The sequence below is a fragment of the Ursus americanus genome, chromosome X, assembly GCF_024610735.1.
Source record: "Ursus americanus isolate L20-20 chromosome X, mUrsAme1.1.p, whole genome shotgun sequence".
Lineage (NCBI taxonomy): Eukaryota > Metazoa > Chordata > Mammalia > Carnivora > Ursidae > Ursus > Ursus americanus.
In genome coordinates this window covers 117735973-117753085 of record NC_142164.1, presented here as the reverse complement: position 1 = coordinate 117753085, position 17113 = coordinate 117735973, and the positions used below count along the sequence as shown (strand labels likewise).

Sequence of the window (17113 nt, the reverse complement as noted above, 5' to 3'; positions counted from 1 at the left end):
AGGGCCTTGCTCCCGGGTCAGGGGCTCCTGTGTGGGGCACGGGGGGCAGTGCTCCAGCTTTGGCTGGGCAAGGGCGGGTGTGTGGCATCCTGATGCCTTTTCCCACCTGACAGCATAGGTCTGCTTATAGAAGCAGCTGTAAAGAGGACTTTATTTTTTGAAGTCCTTTACTCTTTTTTTTAACAAAAGGGATGAGGTTTTTAATCAGATGAAAAAAGGAGTATCTCAGTCATTCTGAATCTGAAGATCTTGACAGTAACGTGCCAGGGCCCCTGTACTTGATTTTTTCTTTTTTCTGTTACAAACAAAACTATTTATGAAACAAATCATATAAACTGATTTGCAACCACCCGAATAATTACAAAATTGGATCCTTCAAAGGAAACATATTACTGCTGGAAGTACGGAGAATTCATCAGTGATGAGAACGTTACCTGCCCTTTGTATTCCACTGGTTTCAGTCCTGCGTACACGGGCACGAAGCTGCTGGCCAACAGAACCTAGAGGAATAACATAAAGAAACAGCTCGTAAACGTAGGCATTAGCACGCATGCCACAGATTTGATAAATTTACTATCAAATGTGAAATCTTTCAAAAAATAATGACATTTACTATAAAGAATGAAATGAGTTCCATCTATGTCAAGTGCACACAGGACACCGTTGAATAGAAGATAACACTTCTGATATCTGAAAAGACCTTGAAGAGATATGAACAATTCAATGTTCTGTGAACCCGTGGACTTCACCTGAGTAACATCGGGATTTTAACTGTAGACGACCAAGTCATTACAACATGGATCTCCAGGTAGGTCTCAATTCTTGAGTATGTGCTCATAAATTATTTACAGTGCTCTCTCATATACTGTAAAAATCATTCTAAAGTCGCACCCCTGTGATGCCGGGCTGGCTCAGTGCGTAGAGCCTGTGACCCTTGATCTTGGGGTCATGAGTTTGAGGCCCACGTTGGCGGTAGAGTTTTCTTTTTAAAGAAAAAAAAGAAAAGAAAAGAAAGTTGCACTCTTAGTTTTCAGAGGCACGAGCCCCTCTGGTTCTTACAGGGGAGACTGGTCTGCAGCTTCGGGGGTGTTCTAATTTGTCACCAGGATGTTGCTAAGGGGAGCAACACATTTCATGCGTTAGCAACATGGTCTAGATACGTAATGAGACAGTGGCAGGTAGGGGCACCAATTATCCCTTACCTTTCTTTGAAAAAGTGAAAAAAGATTGCCATTTAAAACAGCAACCCAACGGAAGAAGCCGGGCAGTGGCAACCTTTCTGAGATGTACATGTTTTATTTTCCAGTATAGTTTCCAAATCCCTCCTATTCTATTTGGAAAGATACAGCATTAGACACTGAATATTGAGGATCTAATCTTTCAACTAGTAAGCAAAGACGCTACAGCTGTTTATTGAAATTTCATGAGATTGGGGGGGCATATATTATTCAGAAATGGATTATGGCCCCCAAACTGATTTGTAAATCACCCATGTATAATTATTTAGAACTCAGAGGGCATTTCCCCCAAAGAAACAGTACTACAGGTATGTTTTCTGAGGTTAGCTCTCAAAGGCCAATTTATTCCAAACTGAAAAAATAATAGATCCGGACTCCAGCAAATGCACTTTCTACAGGAAGAGTCCTCTCTGGGTTGTCACCTGACACAGCTGGAATGCATGTATGTCTCCATCCTGCACCTGCAAGTTGGCACCCACTTTCCTCTGCAGCAGCTCCTCCTGGCTGCTCACTGCCCGAAGAGGCTAACGGGAGAGCAGTCTGTTTCCTGCATAGTCAGCCAGTCCTTCTCAGGGCTCATACTGGACAGATGACTGTCGTGATCTCCCCTTCCCCATGGTGGGAATGGAGGCCCCCTGGAGCTTCCCTGCCAGTCTGAACAGTGGGAGAAACGAGGATTCTGCCATGTTGTTGGGGGCATGTCGATGACAGAGAGAGCGGTCCTGCTTGTAACTGCCCTCACAGCACCGAGCTCTTGACAGGGGGCCCAGAAGCAGCTGGGGCATCAGATTTGTGTGGTAGCAAACTCGGTGACGTCACAGCACAATGCAAGGACTCGAGCAGGAATGAGGGAAGAGAGTGACACAGGTCACACATCCGTGCTGTCCCAAGCTGTTGCTTGGTGCCAGAAGCAGCTACATAATTTGTGTGCCCGGTGCAAAATGAAATACAGGTGTTAAGAATTGCAAGATATCATGGGGCGCCTGGGTGGCACAGCAGTTAAGCGTCTGCCTTCGGCTCAGGGCGTGATCCTGGCGATCTGGGATCGAGCCCCACATCAGGCTCGTCTGCTATGAGCCTGATTCTTCCTCTCCCACTCCCCCTGCTTGTGTTCCCTCTCTCGCTGGCTGTCTCTATCTCTGTCGAATAAATAAATTAAAAAAATCTTTAAAAAAGAAAAAAAGAATTGCAAGATGTCAATAGCAGGGCATCAAACCAAAGTACGATGGCAATCTTGTGCGAGACTTGTGAACCGTCGACAAAGAAGAGTGAGTGTAGACAGGCGTGTCCTTAGGCATTCCTCTTGAAATGGGCGGCTGGACAGAATGGTGTGCCGTGACGTTTGGCACACCTAGCGTACAAAGGAGCAAAGCAGGAGTGAGCGTGGTCTCTGGATTTGTGGGAGATCACTTCCCAAGCCCGCGGGGGACGACAGGACAGAAACCAACCTTCTAGGCCCCAAAATATCAGCAGTCAGGGGTTTTTCAGAGAAAGGCTGTTCGCCGTTACAGGCACTGCATTCCCCCTAACTAAATTTGGCTCCGTCATCAATTGACTACCCCTCCAAAGAAACAATTACACACTCTAGGTATGTTTTGCAGGCACACTGTGGCTATTTAGTGAAGTTATTTGGCAAAATGCAACATTGCACTGTAGCGATAACTGGAACAGTTTGTGGATAGCACACATATTGTGAAATTGCCGTACTTAACGCTCTTTAAAGAATCAAAGACACTCTGTACATATAACAATTTATTTCAGTACGCCGCACAATTAGATCTGCCCTCAAAAAAAAAAAAAAATCACTACCATTAGAATCAGAATTATGTGTTTTTTCCCCCATGTGTCAGAGTATAATGTGAAGTTCACAAGTTAATGCTTGAACTCTTTTGCAGTGTTTGGTTGAAAAATACTCCTCAATTACTTTCCTACAGATAAGAACAGTACAAACCCCCCTCACTGATAGGAAGAGCTCATCCAACAGGAAAATGCCTGCCACTGCTCTCAGTCAATGTATCTATTCTGTCATACCGCACTTTCCTTTTATACGTGCTGCTGATTTGTATATCAAACTAAGTTTCATGGGGAAATTAGCTTCCACAGTTAGGACCGAAGTAGCTTTTCTTATTCACGGTCCGCTTCCTGCCATTTTATTGGAGGCAAAGAGGGTTTTCTAAGGAAAGAGACAAACGCAGACATTCTCAGGCCACTTGATAAGACCTCCTGCCTGTCTTGCTGTGTTGTTTTCCCAGTGAGATTTTTCTCACCAGTAAATCGCAATACATGGAGTGCAGAGGTTCTCATCAAGGGCAGGGGGTGTTTTTGTTTCGCCATGTGTGGAGACAGTACTGTGTGTCACAGCTGTGTCTGGGGGGCGGGGGTACTACTGGCATCTGGTGGGTAGAGCCCAGAAAGCCTTGTAAACATGCTGTAGTGCACAGGTCGTACCACCACAGAGAAGTAGAGGACCCCCAAATATCAGGGGCATCATGGTTGACAACACTGACGCAGAAATCAGGGTCTTGCCATTCACGGCCCATCGCAGGGCCCGGCACTTTAAGCAATGGACGTAGGTGCAAACATTGGTTTGCTTTCTGTCTCATTCTTACTAAATATACAATGATAAAAATAACAGTGACTTCCTGCAGCAACTGTACCAACATTGCCAAGTGCATATTCAATACACGTTCTGACTAGCTCTTTTCATTTCACATTTTATAGAAAAGGGGTGTTTAGGAAATTATGTGGCCTGGCTCCCTTAGAGAATACATTCCCAACAAGTTCCATTTATGCCTAGAGTTTGCTGTGGGGTTTAATGAGGATCTGGCTGTTTATTCAGAGCCTGCTGGTGTAGTTGAAATTCAAAGACAGATTCAAATTTATCTTCCCCAGTCTTCCCAAGATAATGACCAATCTTAAATTCAGGCCTTATTTCACCTTCAGAAGGCTACATGTGAGAAGATCTTGCTCTAAGAGCATTCTCGCCACGTGTGCAGAAATCTAGGACATGGTAGCAATGGAGACAGGCTCGTTCATCCCCCAAGGGACGTGGTTCTGCACGAAAGCTTTCCTGGGAATATAGATCAGCGAGCATTCACTTGGGTCGAGAGACCAGCTCAGACCACATATGTCCATCGGTTTTAAACATGAAGAATTCAATGACGGATCCTAATTCAGACAAGTGGCCAACAGCGCCACTCCTCAGCATGGTTAATTTCAAAATCATTTCTGCTCAGCTGTGCTAGTGACATACGAGTGTCTTATAAACAAAGGATTTACCTCCCTCATCACACTTTGCTGAAGGCTCAGATTAAAATGTGCTTGGATTTCCTGACGGCACGTTTCCTTGGGAAGAAAAACAGCCCAGACTTCAGGGGATACTGTGTAAAGGGGCTCGCGAGTAAAGGACTTGCCACACACCCATGGCACATGGGAGAAGAGTCAGAAGGTCCAAGACCCTGAGCCGGTGGGTACTCAAGAGGACCTGAGGACGCCCTTCCACACACGTGGTCTTCATGACAGTTTGTGCGGTAGGTGGCTCAGTGTGGATTCCAACTTATGAAGAATCCAAGGCACTGAGAAATTGTGCCAACAATCCCATCCACGCTCCACCGAACAGAAGTGCTAGGCTCTTCCAGTACCAAAGTACCGTCTGCCTTTGCAAAATAGGATCTCAATTTGAGGTTGATCTGTTGACAACAACCGACCCACAGCCATGAATGATCAGTGGATTTCATCCTCCTCGGGAACATTTCATCTGCCCCTCAACTCACCGCCAAAAAAAAAAAAAAAGAGTGTGGTATCCAAAATGAATCTCTCTGGTTGTGGAGAACAAAATGCAAAGCATTGGGAGGAGGGGGCCTCTTGGGGCTCTGGTCTAAGTCTATAAAGGTTTCCTCCATCTGGGGATCATCTCCTACTTGTACGGTAGCATATATCACATGTGTCACCCTCTTTTGGCTCAGTCGCTACTGGGGAGCAGGGGCGGACTTGGCATGAGTAAATTCTGGACAAAGTAGTATCCAAAGACCACATGCCTGTCTTGTAGTGGTATATAGAGAATGGGGGGGAGGGGGAGGATACCACCACCAACAGCCCTGAGCATCTTCGTCTTATGCAGGCTGCTGTAACAACATACTACAAACTGGGTGACTTAACAGCAGACATTTATCACAGTTCTAGGGGCTGCAAAGTGCAAGAACAGAGCACCTGCAAATCTCGTGTCTGGTGAGAGCCCACTTCCCATCTTCTCACTGTGTCCTCTTGTGGCCAAAGGGGCAAGAGTGTTCTCTGGGTCGCTTTATAAGGGGGCACTCTTCCCATTCGTGAGTATTCTGCCTTCATAACCTAATCACTTCCCAAAGGCACCACCTGCTAATACCATCTCATGGGGGTTAGGGTCAACCCGAATTTTGGTGACAGAAACATTCAAAACATAGCATTCCAACCTTGGGTCCCCCAAATTCATGTCCTTCTTGCATGCACAATATATCCAGTCCTTCCCAACAGCCAAAAAAAAGGTCTCAATTTGTTCTAGCATCAACTCAAAGTTTAAAGTTCCAAGTCTCACCTAAATATCATCTCAATCAACTGGGTGAGACTCGAGGTACCATTCATCCTGAGGCAATCTGTTCTCCAGCTGTGAACCTGTGAGATCATGTCATGTGCTTCTAAAATATGTGGTGAGAAGGCACAGGATAGACATTCCCATTCCAAAAGGGAGAAACAGGAAAGCAAAAAGAGGTAACATGTTCAGAGCAAGTCTGAAACCCAAGGGCGCAAATGCCATTAGACCTTAAGGCTTGAGGATAATCCTCTTTGGCTTGATGTCCCGTCCTGCAGGCCCGTGGTGGCAGGGTCCGGGTTCTGAAGCTTTGCTGCGCAGGGGTGGGGCCCCACCTCTGAGTGTCCTGCCACAAGTTCCCCAGAACTTGCCTCTTGTCTGGGGTCTCCACAGTGGCCCTACTGCTGTGGCTCCGAGCGGGGAAGGACTGTCCAGGGAGAAGTGAGTGTGTCTACGTTGCCCTTATACTCTGGGCTTCTCAGGAGAGGAGCAGCCCTGAGGATCTGTGCAGTGCCTCAGGGTCATACTTCCATTGTCTTGGACAATAGTCCTCGCTTCTCTTTAGATGGCTGACAGCATTCCCCTTAAGGTGTCCGTTTGGCCACACCTTCCAGTTCTGTTCTAAAGATGCTGTTACTCTTTTCAATAAGGACAGGCGGAGAATGGTCCAAATCTTTAAGCTCTACCTCACTTTTGATAATCGAGTCCATCTTTAAGTCATTTTCTCTCTTCCTGCATTTCACATAAACAGTCAAGAGAAACTAGGCAGCTCCTTCAACACTCTGCTTAGAATGAGGCCTCATCAAATACCCATTTTTACTCTGACAAGTTGTACCTTCCAGAAAGTACCAGGAGCCTTCATTGATACCTCATAGCAGGGAGGGCCTTTCCTCCAGTGTCCAAGACCTTGTCCTCGTTTCTGAGACCTCATGAGAATGGCGTTACTGTCCATAGTCCTACCACCATTCTGCTCACAGGCCCTTAGGGAGTCACTGAGAAGATGGCGGCTCTGTCTCCAGCTCGCCTCTTTCTTGTCCGAGTCCTCTTCAGAAGCATCTCTAAAGGTCCACTCACAGCGATGTGGGCTCTTTGTAGCACGTACATCTACGTTCTTCCAGCCTCTGTCCATTACCCAGTTCCACAGCGTCCCCACTTCCCAGTACCCGTTTCCCGTCTTCATGCATTTGGGATGCTAGAGAAAACTACCACAGCCTCGTGGCTTCTACACAACAGAAACTGCTTTCTCCCATTTCTGGAGGCGGGGACGTCTGAGGTCACCGTGCCGGCAGATTCAGTGCCTACTGAGAGTTGCTTCTCGCTGTGTCCTCACAAGGCGGAAAGGCAGAGCTAGCTGTCTGGGGTCTGTTTTATCAGGGCACTGATCCCATTTATGAGGGCTCTACCTTCATGACCTCTTCACCTCCCAAAGGTCCACCTCCTGATCCTGTCCCGTCAGGGATTGCGAATTCCCGTGGGGGGCTGCAGACATTCAGATCATAGCACTGAGTTACATCACTGTGTACGCGAGATTCAGAACACTATGGAAATCCAATCCCGAAGAAAGGGAATCTTTGCACCACAGAATTGGTCAACACAGGTTCGTAGAAAACACTCAACTATCGTTGCAGATATCAAATGAAAGAATCATCTTTCGTGCAACGAGAAGCAAAGTTAATTAATATAATTTAAGTAGGAGTCCTCACAGAAACGCACATTTATAAAAGAAAACCCGTGGTGAAGAGGGGTAACATGCCCCAAAAGATGGCAAAACGAGGTAGTAATTCATTTCCTGAGATACTGTACGTGTAGGTTAGCACACTGTTTGTGAACACGGAGGCTAAGTAACACACAGGGAGAGCACTAAATGTGCAAGAAAGGGTAAATCTTCCTGCTCAGAAAGAAAGCTGTGACACTTCCCATTTCACGACTGACTCATACAGGCATGCTGACCAGAAACGTGTGTGGCTTAGTATTAGATATGTTGACTATTTACTGAATACTGGCTGTAGTCAACATGCACACAGGGCTTTCCTGCTGAAACACACTTTTACTTGCTTTATTCCATTGTTCTCCATGGTAACACAGATTGACTTACTATGTCCATTTCACAGTTGGAAAAACTGAGGCTCAAACATAATTAGCCCCGGGGGACACTGTCAGGAAATGGCAGACCTAGATATGAATGTTGAGAGATGTGCATAAACATGATTACTGTAAGAGAGCACACACACACACACACACACACACACCACACTCACACACACACAAATGAATTGACATACATACACGCATGCACACACATGCTTTAACATACATAGACACCCTGTTTGTAATTAAAGGTGGCAGTCACCTGGTAGATAATAAAGAGCCCAGCGTTTAAAAAAACAATAAAAACACTAGTTTGAAAGGGTGTAAACAAGTTAATGATAAAATGGGTATAAAATGCAACATGGTGGTTGAAATCCCTAGTATTTAGTGCTCCCAGATTCCTTCTCTAGCTACCAGTTGATACCTGACATCCTCTACCTCTGGTTTTGGCCTCAGTCTCTCTGTCTCTGTCTGTCTTTATCACCTCCAGAATTTTCAAATACTGGGAAGTAAACCCAAGGCTGTGTGTTCAGAGCCAGGTATGCAAAGTTCCCAGGAGACTCAAGTGTGCACTGTGGGGATGCTTCCCCTCTTGGCTTTGGGAGGCTTCCCGTCTCCCCGTGAGGGAGGGAAGTGGAAGGGCTGGCAGGCGGCTTCCTCCTCTCCCTCAGCACTGCACTAGGTGGTCAGAACGGCCATCCTGCCGCATGAAGACAGGGCATTGCACCACTGGACTCTTTGTTACTCAGAGCACAGAAGCAGATGATGTCCCCACCCAGGAGGGAGTTTGCTTTCTTTCCCCTCCATGCCTTTTCTTCTTCCCTCTGCTAGTCTCCACCAGTCTTAACTGTTGAACTAAACGCTCCTTTTGAGTATTCCAGGCATGGATTTTAGACATTTTATAGCCACTGTCTGCCGTCAAGGAACTATCCATCCTTCCTATTTTTAGTTCTGAAAAAGGTTAGAGCATTCTGCTAAATATTTAAAATGCTTCTTGTATAACCTAGGATAAATGTTAATTATTCAATTACTCTCCTTACAAGATATTACACATTTGTGTCAACTATTTCTCTTCTGTTCAATGAACTCAAGTAATTACACCAATTCACTGAATAGTTATTATCCAAAACAAAGGAAATTGAAAAAAAATCATGTTTACTTACTGCAATAGTTTGCTATTGCTGCTGTAACACATTACTAGAAACAGAGGCTTTAAAGTAACAAACGCATACCTTTTACTATGCAGTCTAGCAACCAGAACCTCTCAGGAAGCTAAAACCAGGGTGTTGGGAGGGCTGCCTTCCTTCTGGGAGGCTGGAGGGGAGAATGTTTCCTGCACGTTCAGATAGTGGCAGGAGTCACTTCTACTGGCTGCAGGACTGAAGTCCCCTTTGCTTTGCTGGCTGTCAGGGGACGGCCCACAATGCCTACCACCTCTGTGCTATTCTAGCATGACAGCTTAGAATGAGCAATGGTGCCTGGCATCCAGGGAAGATCTCTATTTTTAAGGACTTAGGGATTAGGTTGGAACCACCAGATAATCCAGGGTCATCTCCCCATTTCAAGATCTTTACCTCAATTACATGTACAAAATCCTTTTTGCCATGGGAGGTGACATATCCACAGGTGCTGGAGATTAGGGTGTGGGCATCTTTGGAGACCACCACTCAGCCAGTCACATTGCCACATGAAAGGAATTGAGAGGGGGATGATTTCATCCAGCATGTGATGTCATCAAGAAAAACGTTGGACATCTGGACCGTAGTCCCAGCTGGGCCACTGACCAGCTCACTTATTCTGTTAAGTACATTCAACATGTAGGATCCAGATGCTTTGTTCTTTTTTTTTTTTTTTAATAGGTTCCACACCCCTTGTGGATCCCGATGTGGGGCCTGAACTCAACAACCCTGACATCAAGACCCGAGCCATGATCAGGAATTGGATGCTCCCGGCTCCTGGGTGGCTCAGTGGCTTAGGTGTCTGCCTTTGGCTCAGGTCCTCATCTCAGGGTCCTGGGATCGAGCCCCACATCGGGCTCTCTACTCAGCTGGCAACCTGCTTCTCCCTCTCTCTGCTCATGCTCTGTCTCTCTCAAATAAAAAACCAAAATCTTAAAAAAAAAAAAAAAAAAGTCGGATGCTCAACTGACCAAGTCACCGACACGCCCCTTCTTTTGTTTTGTTCTCAATGAAGCCGTTGTCACAGATCCACCTCCGTTCATTTCTGTATCCATTCCCATTCACTGGCTGACGCCATATTGATGGCGCAGGGACTATCAAAGTGGACAAATCAGAGCAACCCCTGCCCGCCTGGAGCTTACACTCTCGTAAAGGAAGACGGACAATAAACACTAAATGGGTAAAGCAGAAAACTACGTAGTATGTGAACAGTCATGGGTAAGTTAGGAGGGGTTACGGGAAACCCCAGGGGCTCTGCTACTGTCAAGATGGAAGCCAAGGATGGATGCAATGAGCAGGTAACAACTGGATCGAATGCTTCCTGCTTTCTGACACAGTGACCGCAGTCCTACTGCCCGCCAGCCAGAAGAGGCCTTCCAGCACACGGACAGCCCCCCGTATCTCTGCTGACATTGGCAGGTGGTGACAACTCAGGCATGGACTGACCAACTCCTCCCTTTATAGTTTGCAAGTCTCCACGAGATTATAGAAAAATGTCTTTTTCTAAGATGGAAACACTATTAATTTATAAGTGCAAGACGGCATAGTCAGCACACCAAGGAAAAATATTCTAATCTATTAAGTCACAAAGTAATTTTACTTGTCAGTTCAACATTTCATTAGGTATTTCAAATTATATCATTCACACAGTAAAACTCCAACAGTTAGACTCGACAGTAAAAATCAATGCGTTTATCAAGTAATTCAGGCAGAACTTTCACCAGTTACCGTCAATCCATCGCCCACTGCTGTGTCCAAACACACATTCTCTGTATTATCTGAAGCTGGCCGCGATTCCCACCAAAGGGAAAACAGAGAAAAAACTGCCCAGCTTTTGTAAGAAAAACGCGCTCTTTCCAATTTACAAAGATTTGATGTATTAGCTTAGCAAGCACACTGTTATTTGCAACTCTAGCCAAAGTATTTCCCAGAGATAATAAATTCGCAACTGAGCAACCTTCAAATGTGTCTGGACAGAAAAGCATGAAAACAAAATGAGAGGAAGAAATGGAACATTTGATTGGAAAGTCAACAGACCTAGGGTCCAGAATGCGTTGCCACAGGCAGTCGCTATGACCTCGAACATGTCACGTAAAAGCTCTCCACCCGTTTCTTCTCTTTAAAAGCAGGAAAGAGTACAAAGGCAGTAATCACACCGGTCCTACCTGATGTACAGAAGGCCTGCGGAGGACTGAATAAGACAGCACGTGTACGAAGCCTGACGTGAACTGGGAGATACCAGCTATGTCATTCAAGGCACTTAGTGCTGCTACCCAGCCACACGGGCAGCCTGCCTCCCAGGTGCACGGGGACGTGCTGACAATCATGGGAAAAACATAGAACCACTACGGGAGGTCTTGGGAGCCTCCGAGGTGGCCTCTGAGAGACACTGGTTAACCCGTTCATCAAACACTTATCGCGCACTCACCCTCTCTCAGGCATGATAGGAAACCCTGGATCTAGAGAACGTGGTCGTGCTCCTTGTCTGGGAGAAGTAATTAAATCAGGCCTTGCTGAATTGCTCTAACACGAGAGGAGGCTGTGTTACCTTGATGAGGTCTTCCCTGGAGGGAAAAGTGGAGACCAGGTAATTTTCTCTGGTTTTGGTGTTGGTGATGGATACGTGCAGTCGGTTGTGGGCCAGCTCATGAGCGTTGGAAGGGAGAATCAACTCCATTCCATTTCTGAAGAAGATAAAGTGACCCGTGTTATTCACCTTGAATTATCGAACGCCTTGTAAATATTTTAGAAGGGAGAAAGCTGAGCTGAGCATGCCACAGTTTATACAGAGCGTCCCCAACACTCATGTGCTTTGGGGGAAATGTTCTATATACATGTATATACCTCAATCGGGCCATGAAATCATAGCCAGGTGTTACTGCCCCAAAAGACTGCCTTCGGATTTCTTCGGCGAACTTGTAGGTAAATTCGTTACATTCCTGAAAAAGGAAATGAATAGGTGAACCTATAATTTGTAAAGAAAAAAAAAAAAATTCCTTGTTTTTCCAGAATCCTGTGGCCATCACCCAACCACCTGGACCCTAGATCTTATCAACACAACCCTTAGCCTTTCCTTTGGTGCCCCTTTCCTTCACAGCTACGTGAATCCCCACCAGACCTGGCCCTCACCCACCATTCTTAGTCCCTAGGCAAGCTATGCATTCTCCCAAGTCCGATCTTTTTTCCCTTTCTTCTCTTTTTAAACCACCTCAAATGGCTTCACCCACATCTGGGAAAACCTTAAAGGCTCAATTCTGATTCTCATTTAGCACAACTGACCTCCTCTCCCATCCCAATTCTGTGGTTTCTGAAACAGTCCGATTACAGCAGTACCGATTACTAATGTCAATACCAATGACCAAGATAGGAGTCGTGATGACTACTGTTTGTCTTTGGACATGAGTCTTGGGCATTGGTCTTGGGCATTGGTAGTCTCTGAGTAGTGAGGAGGGTAGGCGTCTGTGCTGGGATTCACTTATGTAGCTTCTGTTAGTTCATCTTCACATAACCCTGCAAGGTGGGTATAATACCCCACTTGACAAGAAAACTGAGGTTTGGGAAGATTAAACATCTTTCCCAATATCTCATCAAAACTCCTGCAGAGTTAGGATCTGAACCCAGGTCTATGTTTCCTTTATTAATTCATGCATGATACAACCTATACCGGGTCTTAGGCACTGGGATTCAGGTGGAATGAGATTCAAAGAGCCCCTGCCCTCATGAGACCTAGGACTGTCTCAGTGCGTAGATCCCAGAGCAGTATGAGAGCGGTAAGCAGTATCAAGCTTCCCACCCCCAAGGATGGCTACATTCTAGTCTCTGGATTCTGTGAACGTTTCCTTACATGACAAAAGAGATTCTGCAGATGTGAATAAGTTAAAGATTTTGAGATGGGGAGGTTATCCTGGATGATCTAGGTGAGTCCAATGTAATCACAAGGTCTCTGTAAGTGAAAGAGGGAGGCTGGAGTATCAGAAAGGGAAGATGCTGTGTTTAAGGCTTAAAGATGGAGGGAGGGGCCCTGAGCCCAGGAATGCAGGCTGCCTCCAAAAACCGAAAAACGCCAGGAAACAGATTTTCCTCCAGAGCCTCCAGAGGGAGCATTGCCTGCTGCTGATTTGAGTTTGGCCCAGTGAGAACTTTGCAGGATTATGACCTCCAGAAATGTAAGACGATACATGTGTGTCGTTTTAAGCCACCAAGTTTATGGTCATTTACTGTAGCAGAAACAAAAAACTAAGATAGGGGCATCAACCAAGGCTTCCCTCCAACGAGACATCAGGGTGAGACCTAAAATGTGAGTAGGAGCTGGACAGGAGATTGGGGGGGGGCGTAGATGAGGAAGACTGGCAGAGACAACTGTGAGCACAAGCCAGCAAGGAGCACTGACCTGAAAGTCATCCTCAGTGAGCCATGAGAGAACTAAGTCACCGGGGGTCTTGGGAGGCAGGCCAAGAAATCTGGATCCTGTCCTAAGTCAAAACAGAGCCCTGGGGGTGGGAGGGGAAGGGAGGGGGAGTAAGACAAGCAGATTTGTGTTTGTGAGGTGGTGAATGGACACGGCCCTGCTGTCGGGAATGTGTGCTCCTTCTACTAGGCCAGACTGCCCACTTAACCTACTTTCTTGTATTAACTTTAGTTACACACACACACACACACACACACATGTACCACACACAGACACACACCCCCCTGACCAGACTGGAAACTTATTTCCTTGTGTTCCCACTGTATCTAACACCATGCCTTGCAAATTATGGGCTGAGAAGAGGCTTGCAGCACTAAGCTCTTAGGTATGGACGTCTAAATTTGCCTGCCACCTAAAATACACCCGGCATCAGGTGCTCCTCTTAATTATACATGCATAAGCTCAGAACTAGATTAATTACTCACGTATTTGTCACAACACCACAAAGCTCGAGGAACCATCAGCAAGAGCTGAGCTAACATGGATGTGAATAAGTAGAAAACAGTTTGCTAAAAATCTCAAAGCAATCCTACAACTGATGTATTTCAAATGCTAAAAAGAAAAGAAATAAAATAACCTTAAATCAACTGGCTGGAAATTTATTTTGACAAAGGAGGAATGAGGATGCTTATTTTGACTAAGGAGACACGAGCATGCTCCAGGTAAATAGAGAGAATCATTCTGCACCTTCCAGTGTGAGCACCCAGTAAGTCCTGCCCTTTACCAACCCAACAACCCACCCAATTGTACCAACACAACTATACGAGACAACAGGGTCTCCGATTTCTGAAAAAAAAGATACAAGAACAGGTAATCTGACTTAAATATGATATCAAGTCTCAAATCCAGAGGAACCATCAGTGTCTGAACATCACAGAATTTTAGTTAAGTGGCTGTATGTTGGCAGAATTTCCAAATCACGTTACTTCTAAATCACACTTAATACGTTTCTAAATCTGAGGATCTGAAACCAGGTCTATTCAATTGCAAAGCTAAGGATTTGCCCCACCTAAAGGAAGGATGGCACTGACAGGAGGAAACAACCCCTCAGGAGTAATCAGCCTCAGGAGTTCTGGAAAGCAGTCTAACCCGTAGGATTCTGCTAGCTTGGGGGTGTTCACACTTTACGTCTACATTCCCTGCTTTCGGGTTCTCACTCTGTGCAACTGTACGGCACTGCATCCCTTCTCTAGTCTCCAATAAAGCAACTGTACAAAGGCAGGAAGAAAACATAAGTGGATTCTCATACGACTTGCCTCAAATCCAGTTTCTCTTTCATAAGCAGCTCATCCTAGATGATGAGAACAAGATTCTGGATGTTAAAATTTTGTGGTTTTGACATTTCAAATGTGACTTAAATTTATTCTTGGGCATGGATGTGTTAATTATTATTCAATTATTGTTCAAAGCCATTAGAGTATGTAAGTAATGAATGGGTAGGATATTCTGCACCTATGGGAGACAGTTCTCCCAGTCAGCAAATGCATAAATGCTTTCTAGAAGCAGAAAACCTTTTTACAACATAGATTGCATTAAATGTAATACCTAATGAAGGCTTATTTTCATTACTTCTGGATAAGCTGCTTGGAATTCACAATTTTTAACTGTGAGAATGAAAAACAAACAAAATCTCTGTATCATTCTGCTTAATAGAAATTATTGGTCCACATTTTTCTTTATACACCTGCTTGTAAATGGGAGGGAACAAAGCATTATCGGCCATGTGTTCCAGGCCTTGAAAACAGGGCTGGTGTTCTCATGACCAGAAAAAGAAGACATATCCTTTGCTTGAAAGAAACAGAGCTGGAATCTTTAGACTGAATACACACTCAGGAATTTAAAAAAGGCATTTTACTTCCTTGTCTCACTGTCATCCAAAATAATCTTTCCGAAATCCAGAAGACAGATCCGTAAGAATTAAATTTTGAAAGAAAAGTCTTAAGCTTTTCTGTTACCCAGGCAAAGGATTATTTCTCTGCAGTTAACTTAGTAGAGCTAACCTCCCTGCCCGTCGCTCGGTGTTAATTTCCCGACAAGGAACGCAGCCTGGTTACTACTTCATTACCTCTATTTTTTCTGGTGCTGTTAGCAGGATGGTAGCAACCAAGGATCCCGCAGAAGCCCCTGCAAAGGCCTTGACTTCTTTCAGGAGCTTTTTGCCGTGTGTACAAAGTGCAGATGCTGCCCCCAAGTGGTAAATGCCCAGAAAGCCGCATGCTGCAAATGATAAGTTGATGTGCTTCATTCGGGCTGCGACACTAATGATAACAGAAAACAAAAATGCTGTGAAGTTGGTGGCGTTTATTACACGTGGTGTGTTGTCTCCTGCCTCATCGTTCCAAGACTTTGTTTTAATATAACTTCTCTGTGCTAAACACAGTATCGTCAATGAAAGTGTCATTAAATAGGCAAATTTTTCAAGGAAACTTTTTACACTCTCATCTTGGCCCGATACAGTTGTATTAATTTTAAAAAGTTAAATGCCCTCTGTAGTCATCACATAGATTATGCAATCGACTATTTGATTACCCGGCAAGAAACAGATCAACAAATTACAATTGGCAAGGCATTTAGTCTTTTTTTCTTGATCTTCTTTAAACTTTTTCGGGGACGGCTGCTATGGTGGAAGGTAAAATCGCTGCACACTAGCAAATTCCAAAAAGACATACGTGCTCTTTGCAAGTGCATCACTACATTTCAGGAGAAATCCCTGCCTCCCTTGCCCCACACTTCCATTGCAAGCATCAGTATATGTTATTTTTTAAAACCCCAAAACCAAAAAAAAAAGGTGCTTACAATTATTCCATAATGCAATAAGCTATTATTCAACAAGGCAATGTATTTATTTCATTGCCTAGTTTCTCATGATAAACTAAGGTCATGACTGGCAAGGGCAATTGAAGGCTCCAAGAATTGTTATCCGCACCAACTGATTACTTGTGATCAATTTAACGATGGAACCGTGTTCCGGAAGCCTCAGTGGGCCCGATGTGAACACGTGGAGGAAATCGTACAGCCACAACGTTGCTCACCTGGATGCCCCCGGGGTCTCCTCCCCGCCCCCTGCCCCTCCCCCATTCCAGTCCGGGGAGTTCAGGTGAGGCACAGAGCCTGGGCCTCGAGTTTAGGGGCCTAAGACCTTTGTTCTATTCCGGAGGAGGCTCAGCCGAGGCAGCCGAGCCCCGGTTTAGGTTTAATTCCCGCAGACTGGAGTGGAGTGGGGGAGCTCAGCATCCGGGCAGCAGGCATGCGCAGGCCCAGCATCGGCCTGGGGGCCTGGGGGCGGCGGGGCGGGGGTCGCAGCCGCACCAGCCCGGGTGCTGGGGGGGCTGCTCCGACCCGCCCACCCCCGGGAGCGACCGCTACGGCCCAGAGCCCGCCCCGCGCCCGCCCCACGCTCGCCCCACGCTCCGCCCTACCAATGCAGGTCTGAGGCACTTCCATGTTGAACTGCTACCCCGCCCTTCCCTGGGGGGCGGGGCCTGGCCGTCACTCAACAAGGCCCCGCCTATCAAGGCTGGCCCACGCTCGTGGAGGGCCTGCCCACGAAGGTCTCGCGGATGGAGTCGGGGCGGGC

General features: G+C 45.9%; 1 protein-coding gene across 6 annotated transcripts in view; it reads right to left on the bottom strand.

Moving 5' to 3' along the window:
- Positions 1-17102, bottom strand: part of PNPLA4 (patatin like domain 4, phospholipase and triacylglycerol lipase) — a 52206-nt gene extending 35104 nt beyond the window's left edge. For 2 of the 6 annotated variants that reach the window (XM_045813618.2, XM_045813619.2), the window contains exons 1-5: positions 16956-17102; positions 15602-15794; positions 11913-12007; positions 11617-11752; positions 435-500 (exon numbers count right to left, since the gene is read on the bottom strand). In XM_045813618.2, the coding sequence (XP_045669574.2) occupies positions 435-500; positions 11617-11752; positions 11913-12007; positions 15602-15781 (477 nt within the window). In that variant the 5' untranslated portion in view covers positions 15782-15794; positions 16956-17102. Of the gene's footprint in view, positions 1-434; positions 501-11616; positions 11753-11912; positions 12008-15601; positions 15795-16568; positions 16590-16955 lie in introns of those variants that run through there. The other 4 variants (XM_045813621.2, XM_087860405.1, XM_045813617.2 and 1 more) reach the window with 3 other exon arrangements.
- Positions 17103-17113: the final 11 nt, after the last annotated feature.